This window comes from Panthera leo, chromosome C1 (assembly GCF_018350215.1).
Source record: "Panthera leo isolate Ple1 chromosome C1, P.leo_Ple1_pat1.1, whole genome shotgun sequence".
Classification (NCBI taxonomy): Eukaryota; Metazoa; Chordata; class Mammalia; order Carnivora; family Felidae; genus Panthera; species Panthera leo.
In genome coordinates, this window is record NC_056686.1 from 33,655,893 (window position 1) to 33,676,438 (window position 20,546).

The 20,546-nt window shown below is 47.3% G+C and overlaps 1 protein-coding gene and 1 long non-coding RNA gene across 6 annotated transcripts in view; one reads left to right on the top strand and one right to left on the bottom strand.

The window, feature by feature from the left end:
• Positions 1 to 20,546, top strand: part of CFAP57 (cilia and flagella associated protein 57) — a 78,656-nt gene that overhangs the window by 52,866 nt on the left and 5,244 nt on the right. For 2 of the 5 annotated variants that reach the window (XM_042950605.1, XM_042950606.1), the window contains exons 22-23: positions 6,623 to 6,755; positions 16,587 to 16,810. In XM_042950605.1, the coding sequence (XP_042806539.1) occupies positions 6,623 to 6,755; positions 16,587 to 16,801 (348 nt within the window). In that variant the 3' untranslated portion in view covers positions 16,802 to 16,810. Of the gene's footprint in view, positions 1 to 6,622; positions 6,756 to 16,586; positions 17,066 to 20,546 lie in introns of those variants that run through there. The other 3 variants (XM_042950604.1, XM_042950608.1, XM_042950609.1) reach the window with 2 other exon arrangements.
• LOC122226821 lies at positions 277 to 15,108 on the bottom strand. Its single transcript, XR_006205784.1, has 3 exons — positions 15,068 to 15,108; positions 4,515 to 4,600; positions 277 to 753 (listed from the first exon to the last, which is right to left on the bottom strand). It is a non-coding gene; the product is annotated as an uncharacterized LOC122226821 (long non-coding RNA).

The following is a 20,546-nucleotide window of genomic DNA, read 5'->3' on the forward strand; positions in this document are numbered from 1 at the left end:
CCGAAGCCAACCACACCCACCCCTCGTGTTGGCCTCACTGTGTCTACACCCACCTCCCCGGGGATCCTTCGTCAGGCTCTCCGGAGAGCCTGACCCCATTACTGCCGCCTCCACTGATCAGCACTGCCGATCAGGATTCTTCTGCCAGATTTCTGTTTGAGTATCAGTATCGTCTGAGGCAATTAATGCGATTTAATATCAAAAGAGAACATCAGAATCACATTTATAAGGCACGTACCTTTTTATGTTTATATTGCTTTAATGCCATAATTAAAATACCGGGATGGGGATGGGCCGCAGATTGAAACAAACCAGTTCCCAGCTCAGCCAGTCCCCACATAGGTGCACTGTGATTCAGGCCGGTGGGACCCAGGCGTGGTGGGTCTGTGCCGTCCATCCCACAACCAGCCCCCGACACCATCAGACCACTGCCCTGCTCCTGGCCGCGAGAGCGGTCAGAAGCCCAGAGAGAGGAGCGCATCCATTTGGTGGCACCCTTTTGGCACCAGCAGCTGATGCACTGAGCCCTGGCTGGTGGTGTCAAGGCCCCCCAGGCATGGAGAGCCCACTGGAGCCCCGGAGTGCAGCATGCTGGGCAGTGGGACCAGGGCGACTACAGGAGCAGGTGACAGCCGGTGGCGTCACTGTGCCTTCGTCTGCGCCCTGCCAGCAGAGCACAGGCCTGAAGGGTTCTCCAGGGGTGGGGTCCCTCTCTCCACGCCAAGCGGATTTGGGTAAAGCAAATGCCAGTCCCTGGAGAAGGAAAAGGAAAGTGAAGACCACAGGCCAGCCAGGCAGAGGGTGCAAGCACTGGCACGAGGCCACTCAGGTCAGGCATAGGTCTTTGGCTCCCAGGTACCCCAGAGGCCACGTGCCCGCTCCTGTGAAGCAGGGTGAGATGGTAGAAGGGGCAAGGAGACACAGCAGGGCCCCTGCCCAGCCCTACTGCTCCCTGAGGGCTGGTGGAGGGAGCCAACAGCCAGGGGAATCCCCAGAAGAGCGTTTTCTGGAGAAGCATTGTAAACTCATGTGCTGTGGAGCCCTGTGGATCCATAAACATACCCCGGATAACTGCATGGAGCAAGACAGGATCAGCAGGCAGGGTTCTGGGTCCCCACCCCTTAACCAAGGAGACTCCTTGCTTATCATAGTGGGCTCTGGGTCAGAGTTTGTTTGGAAGAAAGGAAGGGAAGGAGGGTGGAAAGAAAAGAAAGCAAAGGAGAGGAGAAAAGAGGGAGAAGGAGAAGAAGGAAGGAAGGAAGGAAGGAAGGAAGGAAGGAAGGAAGGAAAGGGAGGGAGACAGACTTTCAAAGCTACTCTTTTTACTTACAAAAATTGTTTCCTTCTTTGATCTTAAGTTGAAGGAGAGGGTCCAGGCCAGGACCAGGCAAGGTGTCAGGGCAAGAGAAACAAGAATGGACACTGTCTAAACCCGGTTCATCCTGCCTCAACCACTCTTACTGGGAGACTTTGGGGGAATTCCTTAACTTCTCCAGGAACCTCCTTTCCTGTCTATAAACTGGGGAAGAAAGTGCCAGCCTCAGTGAGTTACTGCAAGGATTGAATGAGAAAGCTAATGTAAAGCATTAGGCACTGGCCTGGTATGGAATAGGTGCTCCAAAATGCTATCTCCCTTCCTGTCCTCCAACCTAAAGACCTACTGAAGAACCAAGGCAGAAATCAGTGGGAGAGCCTGGAAGGCCATCACAGCTTGGACCAGGCAGGTGGCCTGGGGACCTGATGCCTTGCTCTGCGTTGGTAAGGACCTGTATCCGCAGATACCAAGGCCCTGGGGCTTCAGTCCAAAGAGGTCAAGGAAGGCCAAGGCAGATACTCATTAGAAAACACAGAAAATGAGGTCACTGTCTCATTTATATGTTCATACAGGAGTGCAGGGCCTCTCCACTCGTTCTCCAGCATGCTTGCCGATAAGAAAATAAGAGTTGCTTTGAATACAAACAACTAGGACACACATTCATTCAGGACACAATATTGAGGGCTTCTTACGTGCCACACTCTGTGCCGGCCATGGAAGATTCCAAGATGAATGGGGTAGTACACCTGCCCTCAACAGTTCGTGGTAGGAAACTGAAACCAGATACAGATAAGCACTGCTAGTATGGTATATCCAGTGCCGTGTGCCCCTCATAGAGGCAGTCTTCAATTAGGGGAAGAGGCATTTGAGCTGTGCCTTGAACAGGAAGTAGAAGCAGCAGGGAGCAAGTGGGGGGAAGAGGCTTCCAGGCAGAGAGAACACCTGAGAACAGACAGGGAAGAGTGAGGCCTGTGGGGTGTCTGGGGACCCGGGCGTCCAGACCCTCCTTTATTGCAGAGCACCGGGGCAAGAAGAAAAAGCCCACTGGAGAGTGAGTAGCTTAGGGTCCCCGGAGAGGGCTTTCCTTGCCACACCAAGAAGCAGCAAGTTTATCTTAGAAGCAGTTGCCACCCAAGGTTGAAGCAGGTAGCAGGGTAGGCAGGGTGGACAGGCTGCTGGCGCAAGGCAGGAGGCGGGGCACCCCATTTGGAGATGACTGTCCATTCAGCGGAAATGAGAAGACCTCAGAAGGGGTAAGTTGTGATATCAAAAAACAACTCAGAGTAGAAGTGGGATGTGAGAGGAAGACTGAAAGAGGAGCAGAGAGATGCCTCATCTGGGCGGTTAGGCAGATGTCCGTCCCACCAACTGTGGGTTCCGGAAGGACACCACTGACGCAGGGCTTCCAAGGCCACGGAGCACATCTGTTGCCTGCTTCTTCCACACAGCCAGGCCCTGCCAACATAGGTAAGGCCAGTAGGGGGTGCTATTGGTATTCCCTTCCTTCTCCTTTCTGGGCCGAAGGCTCCGTCAGGGTCCGTTCCTGCCAGGGCTCTCTGTGTAGCTCCTTTGTTTAGAAGGTTGTCTATAGAAATGGACTTAGCATTCCCTAGCCAGTCACTCTTACAGACCCCAAGACCTGGCATGTGATGGACCCCAGGTCACATTTTTCCCGCAGGAGAGGAGCTGGGTGGGGGGCTGGAGGGTTGGAGGGGCTTTTGTAGGTGGTCCTGACCAAGGAGGGATCAGGAACAGAAGACTCAGCAAACCTGTTGCGTCCACATTTTAAATTCACACAGCTACCCAAGGCATATACAGTGGACCTCAGTGTGACCTCTGGATTCTCCAGAACACAGACCACCCCAGAAACCACTTTAGGGAGCCCAGCTTGTACTTTTTGGGGGCTCCCATGGTCGTCATCTGACGTGAGGTGTTGGAATGGGGTGATGTCCATCACAGGTGGAAAGGAGAGTCCGGGAGACAACAGTTGTAGAGGAGCAAGCACTCGGAGGCAGACACGACCGGATTCAAATCCCACCTCTACTACCACTGAAGCACTGCCTCGGCCTCAGTTTCCTCATAGGGAAATGAGTCTAATAACACCTTCTTCATAAGGTTGTCCCGGGGATTAGATGAGTTATTGCATGCAAAATATTTGCCGTGGTGCAGGGATCCGGTCACCTCTTGAAGTTATGATTACTCTTGTTACCAGCAGCAGCAGCAGCATCCAGCATTTACTGCTTCAAATCCTGCTTGCTCCCTCTTGGTTCCAGGCCTGAAACAGTCTTCTCTCTCTCCCCCAACTCCCCAGGAAGTCCTTCTCCCACTGGGTGTGCGCCCCTCTTCAGACTCTCATGGCCTCTCTAAGCATTGCATCCAAGCTGGACCTTCTTTGCCCGGCACGGTGACCAGTGCATAGTAGGCTTTCAGAGTCAGTGAATGAATGAACGAGTGAAAAAAATGAGTGAACAGAATGGGGAACCGGGCTGCATTAACTCATGGGTCTCGATCACACTCTAGTGGGAACTGGGTCTTATCCTAAAGGCCCATTAGGGTGGCAGGCATCACGGAGGCAGTGGGCTAGAAACAGGCATTCACACCAAAAAGTACTGGGAGCCAAGTCCCAAGCAGGACTGTCAAGGATGGAGGGGTGGGGAGACACTAGGGCAAGGGCTCCACTTGGGGCCGTTTATGGTAATAGAGGGGAGAGATGCTGAGAGCTGGGTTACAAATGGACAGCAAGAAAGGTGAACATGAGATCCAGTTCAGACACAGAATCGACAGGACTTAGTGATAAAATGGATGAATATGATGCAGAAGTACCTCAAGACCTGGCCGGAGAGGACTGGACAAATGGTACCTTCAGTCTCTAATCTTCAATCTGATTACTGTTACTTTACCGAATGAGGCAAGAGAAGGGAAAGCTAAGTGATGCCCATGAAGTAGGGGAGTGGACAGACCCCTGAGCCAGAGCAAGTTTGCCTGAGTTCCCCGTGGGCCCTCCTGTGTCTCCCGTCTGTCTCTTCTCCCCTACGCAACCTTTACCCCCTGGTTTGTAATTTCCTTGTTAGTAAGAATCTCCTCTTATTCAGCTTGATATTGCTGCATTAGTTATTCATTTGCTATCCGTTCCACAAATATTTATTGAGCGCCTCTTACATGCAAGGTAGGGTCCAAGGTCTTGGAACCAAATACATACATATTTAATCGATCACGTCATGACAGAAAGTCAGCGCAGAGAGGTTTCAGGGGAGGAAACTGGCAGAGAGTTTTGCTGGAGAGCATCTGGAAAGGAAGTGTGGGAGATTCATCACTAAAGCCTGGGTTGGTTAAAATAGTAAAAGATCAGATGGAGAAATCTGCTGACTTTATAGAAAAAAAGGCACAAAGCCCAGCCTGAAAACGAGGGATCAGCAATAATTGGGCATCTCATCCAAGAGGGAGAGAATTTTTTTTTTTAATGAGGAATACTGAAATTAAGTGATATACTGAAAATCTGAAGGTATATCTGACATGCTCAGATAAAGGGGCTCTGGAGGGAAAGAATATGTTAGGGTCTCCCCAGTTCAGGCCCTGCTCCCACTTGGGCTCCACAGGCATATCCCCGTAACAGAAAAGTGGTTGTCATGGCTCACAGACAACAGTGCTTGGGGTCACCCTGTTTTCTGGGCTGACTCCATGCTTCCCGCTATGGAGACAGTGTCCGAAGTGGTGGTTGTTCCTGGCACAGGTCCGTTTTATGTGGCCTGCATTGGCCTTTTTTGGCATTCCAACCCTCAGTGGCCTTGCTACCCATGGATTGCCTGGCCCTCAGGCCAGCCGCAGCCTCTCTTAGGAGCTGGCTCAAAACTTAGAATCTCAGGATCAGCCCCAAGCCTACCGAGTCAGAAGCCACATTTAACAGGATCCTTAAGTGATTCGTTTGCACTGTCACGTGAGAGGCACTGCTGAAGACAAGCCGAGCAAAGAGTACTCTAAAAGCAAAGTAGCCAGTCCCTCTCTGGGCCCATGATGACAAGGACATCTCCATGGAGCCGCCCTCGATGCCCGCAGGCTGAGTGTGAAAAGGAAGGCAGATTTGAGGTGTGAGGAGGGAAGAGAGAAGAGACTGCTTGGTCCCAGGTGCAGAGCCCTCACCCCAGGCCCCCAGCAGGTTCCACATCCTCACTCCTCTGCACCTGCCTCTCGCTTTGTGTCCGGGATACGGAACTACCGCAGGTCCCCCCACACCAGCCATGTCCTACTTCTGTGCCTTTCTCTTGCTGCTCCAGTTGTGTGCGACCCCCTCTACCCTCTCCTTGGTAGCTCCTTCAAGCCTCAGCCCAGGGGTCAATTCCTAGGACTCTTCCCTGGTCATTCGGGCAGAGTTCTGTGCCCCACCCCTCCATTGCATCAAGGTGGCTGCCACGCTCAATTACGCCTAGATCCCCCGCTAAGCCCTAAGCTCCTCAAGAGCAGAGGCCAGGTCTTAACTTTCTGTATACCTCAGATCAGCACAGTGCAGCACAGTAAGTACTCAGTAAATATTGGATGGATGGATGGATGGATGGATGGATGGATATTTGTCAAACACAAGAGAAGTGAACTATCAATGGATATAGCAAATGTTAATTATTCATTTGCTTTTCTGTGCTCCTCAGTAAACAGTATGCTGCTGAAGGCAAAAACCATTTCTTATTTCTATGTTCATCCCAGGGCCATAGCAAATACCATATAAATTTAGGTTCAACAGGGGTGCCTGGGTGGCTCAGTCAGTTAAGCGGCTGGCTCTTGGTTTTGGCTCAGGTCATGATCTCACAGTTTCGTGGGTTCGAGCCCCGCATCAGGCTCTGCACGGACACTGCAGAGCCTGTTGGGATTCTCTGTCTCCCTCTCTCTGCCCCTCCCTCACTCACACTGTGTGTGTGTCTCTCTCTCTCAAAAAAAAAACACACAAAAAAAAAAAAAAACAAAAAAAAACGTAGATTCAACAAATGAATGGGGAAAGATGAATAAAGGATAGCACAGTATTTTAAGAGCTCAGAGTTCTGGAGCCAGACTGTCCGAGTCAGAATCCTGGCTCTGCCACCTGCTCTCTATGTAATTTGGGCACATTACATAACCTCTCTATGCCTCAGTTTCCTCTTCTATAAAATTGTGATTATAATAGAATCTCTTCATAGGGTTATTATGATACTTCAATGCATTTAAATTCATATGAAGTGCTTAGAAAAACATCGTTGATGCTGGAAAGGGTCTAGATGCAGGCCCTGGGCCCATTCATCACTCATCCATCCATACTCACTCTCTCTTCTTTCTTTTCTACAGGAAAATGTCTCCCTGATCAAGGAGATCAATGAGCTCCGTAGGGAGCTGAAGTTCACCCGCTCCCAAGTCTATGACCTTGAAGCAGCTCTGAAACTGACCAAGAAAATCCGACCACAAGATGTTCCAGAGACAGGTAACGTCACCAGTGGCCAAGGGAGATGAACTTGGGGGTCAAGGGACCAATGGCAGCCACAAGCAGATCTCCGTTTGGCTTCCACAGCTGCCTGTCCCCAGTGTCCTCCTGTATCAGGTCACATCTACCCCATGGCCTACTGGGAACCTCTCTATGCCGCACACCTGCTGTCCAAAAGATCTTTGAGGCCCTTGCCACATTCAAACATGTGCACAACCAAAATCCTTGGGGTTAGTTCTGGTTTTAGAATTCAGAATCTTTCCAATTTTAGAAAGAGCTTACTATCTACTGCATATTATATAACATCCCTAGAGGAGTCTGAGGCAGGTCCCTGAAATCAAACACATTCGTATTTCTGTAGTGAAACATGAATATTCACACTGAACTTCATAAATTTTAAAATGTTCTACATTTTTAGAGCTTTTGGCACTTGAGAATTGCAGATAAGGGATTGTGGACCTGTACAGTTAAAATAAAGACAAGAAGAAATATTAGAAACTACTTAAATGGAAAGAGGAAAGAATGACATTAGAAATGTTAAATGAGTTAATTACTGCAATCATATCCTAAAGTTCCTCTGAATTTCTGACAGCTGAGGCAAAAAGAGAAACAAAGAAATATGAGAGTTTACATAGTCCTCATTTATGGCAAAAGAAGGTTTTTGGCTTTTTTCCTAGGGAAGACAAACCTTACAATTTGTAAGAAACTTATCACATGGATCCTTATTAAACGGATGTTGAATAACACAATGGATAGCCTTTAACTGTAGGTCTTCAGACAATAAAAAAATCATTCTTCACAGGGCGCCTGGGTGGCTCAGTCAGTGGGACATCTGATGTTAGCTCAGGTCACGATCTCCCAGTTCACGAGTTCAAGGCCCGCATCAGATTCTGTGCTGACAGCTCAGAGCCTGGAGCCTGCTTCGGATTCTGTGTCTCCCTCTCTCTCTGACCCTCCCCCACTCATGCTCTGTCTCTCTCTCTCTCTCTCTCTCTCTCTCTCAAAAATAACAAACAAAAAAATTTTTTAAATCATTCTTCAGGTAGGCGTTTCTTATCTGGACAGTTGATAAAAACCAAGAGTATAAGGCATTTCTATGGAAAATTAAGTCAATGCAGTTCAAGTATATTGTTTTCTGGTGGCTTACACTCAGGAATAGAGCTTAGAAACCTAAGCTCAGGGGATGGACACCTCCCATGGCTGTGGACTGAGTCTCTCCAATGTCAGTCACCTCGTGTACTGTGGCCATCTAAGAGGTTATCGTTGGGAGAAGGTGACTAAAGGACACACAAGAACCCTCTGTACCATTTTTGTAATTTCTTGGCAGTCTTAAACTATCACAAAATTATACATATAATTGTGTTGTCTCATCTGCCCTTTTTGTTAGAGCCAAGGAGATAGTTGAGACAAGAGTAAACTCTCTGAGTAGTACCTGAAGTGGCAATATCAGGTCTAAAAAACTGACATGACAGCACAGTGTGTGTTACAAAGTCTAAGATACTTCTTAGAGATGAAACCATCTTCCGTCAAAGGTGAAGCATAAATGTGCCTGTGAACAACTGCAAAGCTTCTCTTTTTTTAATTAAAAAAATGTTTTTTCATGTTCATCTATTTTTGAGAGAGAGACAGAGACAGAGCGTGAGCAGAGGAGGGGCAGAGAGAGAGGGAGACACAGAATGCAAAGCAGGCTCCAGGCTCCGAGCTGTCAGCACAGAGCCCGACATGGGGCTTGAACCCGTGAACCGTGAGGTCATGACCTGAGCAGAAGTCAGACGCTCAACTGACTGAGCCACCCAGGCGCCCCTGTGAAGCTTCTCTTTAAAAAATATTTCAAATATGCCCAAGCATCCTAGCAAACAATCAACTGGGACCTCCTCAGGATACTGTCTGATATAGCCAAGTCTTATTACTATTGTGGAAATTTTCAGACATATGCAAAAGAAATGAGAGACAAGCCTAATGAATTCCCATGAATCCATTCCCTGACTTCAACAAGTATCAGCTCCTGCCACTCTGGCTTCATCGGGATCCATAGTTCCCAGTTACTGCTACTTCCTCTCACATCACCTTGGATTATTCTGAAACAAACCCAACATCATATCATCTGTGTGATACAGTTTTACTCAAGGAAGATTTCATTTGTAACAGTTGAAGACAAGTGTTACCAACTGTCTGCTTTGATCATGAAGAACCTGTCTGACTTCTAGTTTTGAACATGGGCCTCCAAGACAAGTCAGCTCAAGATATGCATGCTCAAGTTGTTTAAGACTGACCAATTCAGTTAGTTTTTAAGAACTCTTTATGTGAACAGGACACATTGCCATCCCCAAATCACTTTTTTAGCTTTAGCAGCATTTGTATTAAGTTTTCATTCACATAACAACGAACTAGCAGGTCTAATAGACAAACCTGCATGTTTTTCAATTACTAAAACCACATAATTAGAACTTCTAAATAAAGATGGCTCATTAGAAACCTACTAACATGGCATAAGTAACCCATAAGATCAAAGAAAACACAAAAGGAAAGAGATACAAAATTTTGAAAGCTGGAAAACAGATAGATGAGTGGTAACTGACTTCATAGACTCCTAAGCCAGAAATGGGGAACCTAAAAGAAACGTAATATACATCACAGAACCCCACGAAGGCTCAGGAATTAGCAGAAGCAGATATCTCAGGAAATGGGGGTAAAGGTATGACTGAAAAGGAGGGAGTCTTTAAGAAGCTGTTAGATCTACCTGGTATCCAATACAATGGCTAAAAAATAAATGGATCAGGTCCATCATCATTAAGTTCTTAAAGACCAAAGAACAGAAGAAAAAATCCTTCAAACTTCTAAAGAGGATAGAGGGAGGTTTCGTGCAAAGGATAAAAAATGCCAGTTGCAGGATACAAAATCAGTACACAAAAATCTGTTGCGTTTCTATACACTAACAATGAGCAATCCAAGAAGGAAATTAAGAAAACAGTTGCATTTATATTAACATCAAAAAGCATAAAATACTCAGGAATAAACTTAACCAAGCAGGCAAAAGATCTGTTCACTGAAAACTGCAAAACATTGCTGAAAAAATTAAGTCACCAGTAAATGGAAAAACACCTCCTGTTTGGAAGATTCAGTATTGCTAAGCTGTCAATACTACCCAAAGCAATCTACTGATAGTACAATTGCTGTCTCAATGATATTTCTTTGCAGAAATAGAAAATCCATTCTAAAATTCATACGGAATCTCAAGGTATCCCAAACAGCCAAAACCATTTTGGAAAAGAAGAACAAAATTGGAGGTCTCACACCTCCTGATTTCAAAACTTACTGCAAACTATAGTAGTCAAAACAGTGTGGTACTGGCATAAAGACAGACTTACAGACCAATGGAATAGAGTAGAGAGCCCAGAAATAAACCCTCACATATATGGTCAAATTATTTTCATCAGGCGTGCCAAGACCACTCAATGGGGAAAGGACAATTTTTTCAGCAAATGGTGCTGGGAAAACAGGATACCCACATGCAAAAAAAAAAAAAAAAAAAAAAAAAAAAGGAAGTTGGACCCTTACTTTATATCACATACAAAAATTAACTCAAAGTGGACCAAAGACCTAAATGTAAGAGCTAAAACTATAAAACTCATAGAAGAAATGTAGGAGAAAATCTTTATGACATTGGATCTGGCAATGACTTCTTAAATATGACATCAGAAGCACAGGCAACAAAAGGAAAACTAAATACATTGGACTACATCAAAATTTAAAACTTTCATGCATCAAAGAACACTATCAGCAAGAGTGAAAAAGCAGTCCACACAATGGGAGAAAAATACTTGCAAGTCATATATCTGATAAAGGACTGATACCTAGAATAAATAAAGAACTCCTACAACTGAATAATAACCACAAAAAACTTTTTTTAATGAGCAAAAGACTTGAATAGATATTTATCCAAAGAAAATACATAAATGTCTAATAAGCATATGAAACAATGCTCAACATTACAAATCATTAGAAATATGCAAATTGAAACCACAATGAGATGCTACTTCAGGTCCATTATGATGCTTGCTATCAAACAACAACAGCATAAAACTGCAAGTGTTGGTGAGGATGTTGAGAGGGAAAGGAAGGAAGGGAGGGAGGGAAAAAGGAAGAAATGGATTCAAATCAATATAGAATGAATTGGGAAACTATCGGCTAACTAGAGGGGGAAACCTACCGCACAGAGGGAGATATATGAGATTAGTATCTCTCAGTCTTAGCTCTAGATGAAGGAAAGGAAAAACAAGAGAAAAGATCTCACCCTGAGAACTCCTAAACAAAAGCCCAAACTCAGGCAGGTTTAAGTCCAGAATTTACACATAATTTACAAGGTTGCTCCAAGCAACCTTGGCTGAAAGTTTAGTTTAACTGGTAGTGTCCCCAGGCCCCAAGCAGAAGCAAATGCAAATTTTCTATGCAAGAATACATTTTAAACCTAGTTGCCAAAGAATTCCCATAGATAACATTCTAAGGAACATGAACTCACAATCAAAAATCACTAAATACATGAAGAAATAAATCACCATGAGTGAAAAAGTATCAAACAGAATAAAATCAACAAAGATATTTAAGGATATTTAACATGTTTAAAGAAATAAAAGAAATTTGAAAATAAGACAAAGAGTCTCCCAAAATTGGCTAGGTAGATTTGAAAAAAGAACCAAAAATACTCCTAGAAATAAAAACTGCAGGTTGTAATTAGAGTCCGTGTTCAGACTGAACAATAGGTTAGATATATCTGAAAGGAGACTTTGTGAACTAAAGGAATGAAAAAATGACCCACATTGCAGCCCAGAGGGACAAAAGGTATAGTTGGGATGGGATAACCCAACTCAACGTCTAACTGAAGTGTGAGAAAGAGAGAATGGGGAAAGGCAACAACATGATAAAAGCTGGAGGCTTTTCAGAATTGATGAGAGATGCCAATCATCAGGTCCAGGAAGCCCAATGGAGCTGAAGCGCTATAAATAAAAAGAAATCTGTATCTGAACTATAGAAAACCAAAGACAGAGATATTAAAAGCAGTGAGAGAACAGACAGATTGCATATAAAGGACTAACAATTCAATTGATGCCTGACTTCCCAGCAGCAGCAATGTAAACCGTGTAGACGTTGTGAAATAGTGTCTTCAAAGTGCTAATAGGTAATAACTGCCCCCTAGAGTTATATAACCAGTGAAACAGAAGGAAAAAAAATTTTCCAACAAACAAAAACTGAGAGAATTTGTCACCAACGAAACCTCATTAAAGGAACTTTTAAAGAATGTATATCAGGAAAAAAATTACTCCAGAGGGAAGTCTGAATGCAAGAAGAAACGATGGGTGAAAAAAGGTAAATATGTACAATCTAAACAACTGTATAAAACAATATGAGCAATGATACAAGATAGAACTAAAATACTGAGCATTTAACAAGGGGGCCCGGAGCTAAAGCATTCTAAGTCTTGCATCGTTTTGCAAGAAGGTAAAGATACTGAGTCACTTTGGACCCTTTGAAGTTGAATGTGCTTGTTAAACTTTTTAGGATAACTATTGAAAAAGAAAGAGAGAGTGTGTATATCTTCCAAACCAGTAAAGGGGTGGGGGGGGGGAGTGGAACTAAATTTTGAAAAGACAAAAAAGGAAAGGAAAAAGTGACACAAACATAAAATGCATAGAAATGAGTACAAATGAATGCAAATGTATTAGTAATCACGTTCTTATTTTTCCATCATTTAAAATCAGAACTTGATCTCCCAAAGGAAGCTTGTGGGCAGGATGCAGAGAGGAGACTGTCCAGCTCTGGTAGATGGCAGGGTCAGAGCAGAGCACAGACCAAGGGGATTTGGGGGGATATGAGGAGCGAGGTGGGGGCGGGGGCCATGAGGAGAGAACTAACGAGGCACAGCCATGGAGGAGGACAGGAGGGTTTACACACCACAGCACGTGGAAGGACCATCCAAGGAGGACCCTGTAAGACTGAACCAAATCTGATGAGCAGGCAGGTCATTATCAAAGGGATGGGAGAGAATTGGGGCAGTGAAGAGAAGAGACAGGAAAAGCCCAGCCCATGCCCTCAAGATGCTCACAGATCAAGGAAGGAGACAGGGGAAGAAACAAGGGCCAAAGCCCCACATTGAGCCCACTGAACCATTTTCCATGTGAACTGGTCTCAAGAGGCAGAGCTGCACCCCTGGGAACATTCATGGGACAGTGTCACCCAGATCGGGCATGTTTCTGGAGACAACTGCGTCTGGCAGCCAGCCACCAGCCAGCAGCTATGTCAACCCCGAGCTGTCCTGTACATGTGCAGTACATCCCAGTGTCCAACCTCTGAGGTCCATTGACCTCACCCAGTGATTGCCCAGCCTAGAGGACCTCAAAGCTGCCATCTGCATCAAGATCCTTAGAACACCTGGAGAAGCACTGGGGCAAAGAGAGGATGGTGTGGCAAGTGGCAGGGCAGAGTAAGGAGAATGCAAAGTGCTGGCATATTTCCGGGCTCTGTCTGGTATGTGTCTCCAGAACCGTGGCCTCATGAACACAGGTCTCCCTGGGCAATAAGATGGTAACTGAGTAAGTAGCTGAGTCTAAAGGCCAATGGGAAGGGCATAGAGCTTAGTCCAAAGACTATGCTGGTAACCAGGTTAGAGGGAGCAGGTGGAGAGGCAAACAGAAACTAGGCAGAGGCAAGTGACACAGACAGAGGGGCTTGAAGGCCTGGGTGTGCTATACCTTCCCAGGGATGCTGCTCTCTCAGGGCTAGTCCACAGCTTGACTGACAGGATGGTGATCAGGGTCAACCAGTAGCAACAAGAGGATGAAGGTCAAGAGCTAGAAAAAGAAGAAATAGTAAAAGATCAAGAGCCTGGGAATTGCCAAAAGAAGAAGAGTCAAGGAGCAAAGGCAAAAAGAGAAGGGCCTAGACTTCTCTTAGGAAGAGTGGGATGCGTGGAGCACTCTGAATGCCGGCCCCATCATCAGACCACATAGAAGTAAGGCGAGGCTGGCCACTGGCCATTGCTGACAGCTTTCTTCTTGAAATGCCCTCTTCCTTGGCTCCCAACAGGTGTCCTTTTCTAGTGTTAACTTCTGGTGTGCAGGGAAGAGGTTGGCAGTGGATAGGAAAGAGACCCCTCTTCTGCTGAGAGAAGCTTGATGGCGGTCAGGGACTTGGAGACACAGACCGTCAGTGAAGTCGGTGGCAACGTCATCTGTTAAGAGTGGAGAGGACAGGGGCACCGGGGTGGCTCAGTTGGTTAAGCGTCCAACTCTCAGTTTCAGCTCAGGTCACGATCTCACAGTTTCATGAATTCAAACCACACGTCAGGCTCTGTGCCAACAACACGGAACCTGCTTGGGATTCTCCTCCCTCTCTCTCTCTCTCTCTCTCTCTCTCTCTCTCTCTCTCTCTCTCTCCTCCTCCTCCTCCTCCTCCTCCTCCTCCTCCTCCTCTCCACTCATGCTCTGTCTCTCTCAAAATAAATAAACTCAAAAAAAAAGTGGAGGAGAGGATGGATTTGGCAATAATTTCTGGGATGTGACACCAATGCACAGACAACAAAAGACAAAAATAGACTACATAAAAATTGAAAACTCACATGCATCAAACTGTAGGGTGGGAGAAAATATTTGCAAACCATATATGTGATAAGGAGTTAATGACCAGAATTTGTAACAACTTCCCACAACTCAACAGTCAAAACAACCAGATTAAAACAACCAGATTAAAAACTGGGCAAAAGACTTGAATAGACATTTCTCCAAAGAAGATACACAAACGGTCGATAAGCACATGAAAAGATGCTCAACCTCGCTCATCGTCAGAGAAATGAGATCAAAACCACAATGAGATACCACCTCACAACGTTAGGATGACTGCTCTCAAAACAAAGAGAAAAGTGTCGGCAAGCATCTGGAGAAACTGGAACCGTAGTGCACTGTTGGTGGGGACATAAAATGGTGCAGCCACACTGTATGGCACTTCCTCAAGAAATTGAAAGTAGAATACCATAGGATCCAGAAATTCCACTTCTGAGTACGTACCCAAAATAACTGAGGGTAGGGTCTCAAAGAGATATTTGTACACCCATGTCCATAGCAACATTATTCACAGTGGCCAAAAGGCGGGAGCAACCCAACACCCATCACCGGATGAATGGATAAACAAAATGTGATGTATACATGCAAATAAATATTACTCAGCCTTAAAGTGGAAGGATCGGACACCTGCTGCAACGTAGATGGACCTGGAGGACATCGTGCTAAGTGAAATAAGCCAGACCCAAAAAAGACAAACACCGTGTGATTCTGCTTATCTGAGGTTCCCAGGGCATTCGAAGTCTTAGAGACGGAAAGCAGAATGCTGGCATAAGTGTTCTTGCAAGAGTTCTGCAGATTGATTGCACAACAATGTAAATTGTACTTAACACTGCTAAACTCTATACTTGAGAATGGTAAGATGGTACTCTTAACGATAGAGAACTAAGTGAGTGTTGATGGAGGGAGGCGGATGGGGGAGGGGCTAGGTGGCTGTTGGGTATTGAAAAGGGCACTTGTGATGAGCACTGCATGTCATATGTAAGCGATGAATCACTGAATTCTCCTGAAACTAGCATCGCACTGTATGTTAACTAAAATTTTAATTAATTAATTAATTAATTAATTAGAATGGTAAGATGATAAATTTTAAGTTACATTTGACCATAATTTTCTTTAAAGAGTGAGGACAAGGAATTAGAGACCAAAGTTCAAAAGCCCAGGGTGGCAGGTGGGTTGGGGCGGTGGGAGGGAGGGGTCACTGAGAGTTTGCTGACTGTGGACAGGAAGTTCATCTGGGGTTGGAAACCGAGAATTTGAATCTCATATGTTACTTTTTTCAGTAGCACGCAACAGGCCAGGTGTTAATGGAGACAATGGATGGTTGGGCAATCTTGGGTTTGGGCTGTGCAGGGCGTATGGGGCAGAAGGACAAGGCATCTCGAATATCGAGGCTGCTGTCAAGAAAATGGCAGAAGAAACTCACAGTGGGTCTAACTGGATAGAAAAGGGAGTGGATCTAAAAGGAACCCATTTGGTAGGTCAAAAATGGAGCGGTCCAGGAAGAAGACATCTACATTCAGTCAGAGAACGGGTATCTTAAGGAGAAGGCTGTCAGAGGGGTGGTAATCGTTGATGGGCTACTAGAGTAGAGACGTCAAAGTGCGGGGTCCTGGGCGTGATGAGGGAGGGGAAGCACAGGATGGGTGTTGACGTGGCGTGGAGGCCGGAGGACACAAATGCTGAGATTCAGCCTGTGGGGGCCAGGGAACGGGATGAGCCACGGACCCTTGTGGACGTCAGGATCACATAAGATGATGGCAGCACCTGAGACAGGAGGATGGGGGTGGGGAGTCCTCAAGGAGCAGGAGTGAGTGGCCAGCCGAAGAGGTGCCAAGAGTCTGGCTCCTGGCACAGGAGTTTTATGTGAGGAGGAGGGCTGGGGGCTTGGAAGCCAACCTAGGTCAGCAAGACAGCACCACCCTGCTTGGGGAGTGGGGAACAGGGGAATGAGCGGGGGCCACTGGAGGGGCTCAGGAGCCAGACTGGGCTGAGGTGTTGCCCAGCATTTGTGTCTCACTCTGAAATGTGTCTCTTCACTCCTCCGGGTCTGCTACACGGTGAAATGGCCCATCTCTACCCCTGGCATCTGGGACTGAGTGTCTGTCCCTTAAGTGCTCATAACTATTTGAGGAGACAGGAGAAGAAAGAGGGATACGCTGGTTTCAAAAGAGCTTTGTGGCAGCCCAGGCCCACATTAGTCCTGCTCTATCCCTTCCAGTGCCCAGCGAGGCCATGCCCAGCATCGCTCCCACCATGAGACTGAATGAGCAACAAGAAACTGGGAGAATCATCGAAATGCAACGCCTAGAAATCCAGCGCCTCCGAGAGCAGATCCAAGAGCAAGAGCAGGTCCCAGGCTTCCACCCGCTCTCTGTCGTCCGGCTTCCTTCCCTCCTTGAGTCAGAAGTGGACTTTGAGGTGCAGACCAAGTGACCCCCTCTGGTAAGCCATCTGCAGCTGCATCAGAGGAAGCCCTGTGCCTCTGTCCCCCGGCCGGCTCTGGGCTGGCCCTGCAGTCCCTGCAGCACTGGCCACACCAGCCTCTTTCTCCTGCCCTGGGGAACTTGGGACGTGGTCAGAATAAAGATGTTTGCCCACAACCAGGTCCAACTCTCTGCTTAGGGAGCCAGAGAGCGAGTAGAGAGAGAGAGGACCCTGAGGAAGTGAGGGGGCGGGGGGCTCAACTCATCCCAAGCCATCGCTGCTTGTCCCGGTCCAGGCACAGGGCTGCCTGTCACTGCGGAGATCACACTGGACTTGGGCCCGGCCTCCTGCCGCCCCTCTGTCCTCTCTGGGCCCCCGGGATGGGGCTGCCTGCTCCTACCCTAAGTATCACTGCCTGCCGCTTCTGAGCTGGCTTCTTCCCCTGCCAGCCCAGTCAGGACCAGACAAAGCCACCGACGTTTTCTTCTCCTTTATGAAGCATAGTGAGATTTTCTGAGGATTTGTACATCTGTGCAAAGATGACAGTAAAGTAATGAACATGGCAAAGTGACTAGAGTTCCCCCAGGCCTTCCATCCCCTGCTGACCCTGTGGTGAGGACTGTAAGCAGAGCTCTATTTACAGAGGGTTCTCTTACACCCATGCACTCTGTGCACTCTACACTGGTCATTCTTGTTCTGCAGGGCCCTGCCCTGCTCCTCCATTTGAATGGAGGTGGGGGGAGGGTACCTCTTCCCCTAAGCCACCGTACTGGGCGCCCCAGTCACACATACCAGGAAAAGTGACATTTTATGCACTCGAGCAAAGGAACATAACCCAGATGTCCTTGTCTTCTCCCACCTTCAGAGGCCAGACACCCTTCTAATATCCAAATAGCAAATATTTAAGCCCCTGGTCTCTGCTGGTCCCTGCTGGCTGTCTTACACCTGGCATCTCCAAGACATTTCCCCATCTTCCCCAATCTGCTTTACCCCAGCTCTGGGCACTGCTCTTGGGTTAGTTTTCACAGCGAGAGCTGAGACGTAGCTGTCACGCCTGGCAAAGCTCTCCTGAAGCCTGGGGAGATCAGAAGGAAGGCTCACAGCAGAGGTTACCAAGCAGTCGACGTGGGACTCGCTCCTTAGCAACTCCCTGACCGCCACCCCTAGCCCACACCCTGTCACAGTGGCCAGCTCCTCCCCTCCAGACCACTGTGTACCCAGCATGTCCTCTGCTCTAGGAGACCAGGCTCAGAGAGTAGGGAAAGATTCAGGCACCCTCTAATTGATTCAACCACAGAGACGACAGCCCATTACATTATCATGCCCGGCAGGTGGGCTCCTCTGGGACACAGATTTCATTCCGAACTAGCATATTGGCTTTACCTTTGCAGAAGAAACTGACTTGAAATGAGATCAGGGAGGTCAGCGGGGCTAGGTGCTGCAGGGTTTAAAGGTGCATTACAGATATGACTCTGTCCAGAGGCCAGCACAAAGCCACCGAGAGCCACTGCCCTCCACTTCCAGGCTCTTGCCACACTGGCCTCCTTCCAATTCTTATAAAAGTTCAAGTTCTTCCTTGCCTCTGGGTCATTCCACATACTGTTTTCTCTGCCTGAAATGTTCTTGTACCCACACCTCACTCAGTGAACTTCATCCTTCAGATGGTAGCTGAAATGTCACTTGCTCACAAAGGTAGTCCCTGATCCCTCCTTCCCCATGTAGATTACACGCACCGTATTGTTTACCTTCAGAACCTTCACTCTAACATACCCATTTGATGGTGTGATGCTGCCTCTCTTCCTAGGCTCTTGGTTCCATGGCTGTGTCTGTGTTTAAAGCTGTCTTGGGTGTTTGGGTGGGGTATTGATGAAGGGACCTGACAGTGGAGGCAGGGGGCTGTCGGGAAGACACCATGGCTAACTACAAGTAAGAGGACAGCTTCTGGGACCCAGATGGTGGCAGCAGAGATGCAGAGATGTGAATTTTTCTTTCTTTTTTTTTTTTTTTAAGTTTATTTATTTTGAGAGAGAGAGAGAGAGCTAGTCAGGGAGGGGCAGAGAGAGAGGGAGACAGGATCTGAAGAGGGCTCTGTGCTGAAAGCAGAGAGCCCGACGCGGGGCTCGAACTCACAAACCATGAGATCATGACCTGAACCGAATTCGGATACTCGATTGACTGAGCCACCCAGGTGCCCTTGAGAAGTGAATTCTTCTGACTTCAGGACTGAGGGAGTTCACCCAGCACAGGGAGAGGGAGGAAGACTCGGGAAGAAGGCACCTGCGGAGAAAACTGGTTGCTCTTCAGCCAGAAGGAAATTCACTGTGGCTGGATGCAGCAACATTCAAATGACAGAGTTTTCAACCTAAAAATGCCTTAGAATCAAGTCATCACATTTCACCTACAAGATGGGCCTTAGGGGAGGCGCCTGGGTGGCTCAGTCGGTTAAGCCTCCGACTTTGGCTCAGGTCACGATCTCGCAGTTTGTGAGTTTCAGCCCTGTGTCAGGCTCTGTGCTGACAGCTCAGAGCCTGGAGCCTACTTTTGATTCTGTGTCTCCCTCTCTCTCTGCCCTGCCCCTACTTGCGCGCGCTCTCTCTCTGTCTCTGTCTCTGTCTCTCTCAAAAATAAATAAACATTAAAAAAAAAAAAAAAAAAAAGATGTGTTAGGTTACAGATGAGGAAATCAAAGCCAGGAAGAGTGAAATAGTTGGTACAGCGTCATCCCAGCAGGGCCGGACTCGCAGCCCAGGCTGTCCAGCCTCCACATCCCAACCACATTAAGCCTGCTCTGGAGAAGCACCAGACAGAACCTGGACCAGGTGTGGAGGTCATAGGAGTGTGACGCTCCACAAGTCTAACCCAGAAGTAGAGGGAGCTGATGCCTCCCAAACTAGGCTCCCCTGAGTCCAGTGGCCGAGAAGGAGGTGAAGGCAGAAGGAAACGGAGAGCCCCATCCCAGCAAAGCCTGGCACTTGGGCCAGCAGGTCAACAGGGTGTTTCCTCACTTGCCCAGGGGCAGGCAGATGGCCTCTTGTTGGCAAATTTGCAGCCAGAGGTACAATCTTGCTGTTTTATGCTGGTCTCAGCCTATCAATAACCAACGTTGTGGCTAGACTCACCCTTGTGGTTCTTACTATGATCCCAAGACACCCTTCAGCAACCACCATCAGGAAACTTTGAAAAAAATAAAGCTTTATTACTTACAGGGCCTGGAAATGATACATCTCACCTGGGGCCACACAGCAAAGTCGTGGGGAGGGAGGGAAGGAGAGAGAGGAGGGAGGGAGAGAGAGAAAGCCATCTCACAGGCCTGGGATTCTGCTTTATTGGGGTCAAGTGTGAGGCCTAGGGTTTTGTGGGCTCACTATTTAAAACACAAGAGTGGGAATTTGAAGGGTAGGGAGGGGGGCGGGGAAAGTGGCTCAAAGGGTCAGTTATTAAAATCAACTAAGATCTCAGAGACAAAGAAACCTCAGTGGCTGCCAATGTGTTTTTTTGAGACAGTCCTCTGTGAAGTGGATGCCTCGGAGATCAAAGGAGAAGTCAGGCTCTCTTGTTACAAAGAGAAAAGTCACTGTCAGGGTTTAGCTACACCAGTTTGCCTCCCGTAGTCTATCCTGTGCGTTCCCACCTCAAGCTGTTGGGTGGCCCTGACGGGGGTGGCTGCTGCACTGAGACCTCCCTTCACTTTGCCTATCCTGACTCTAGGGGAGGTTCTCACCCCACTGGTGAACCTCCCCCTTCACAGGGTCCC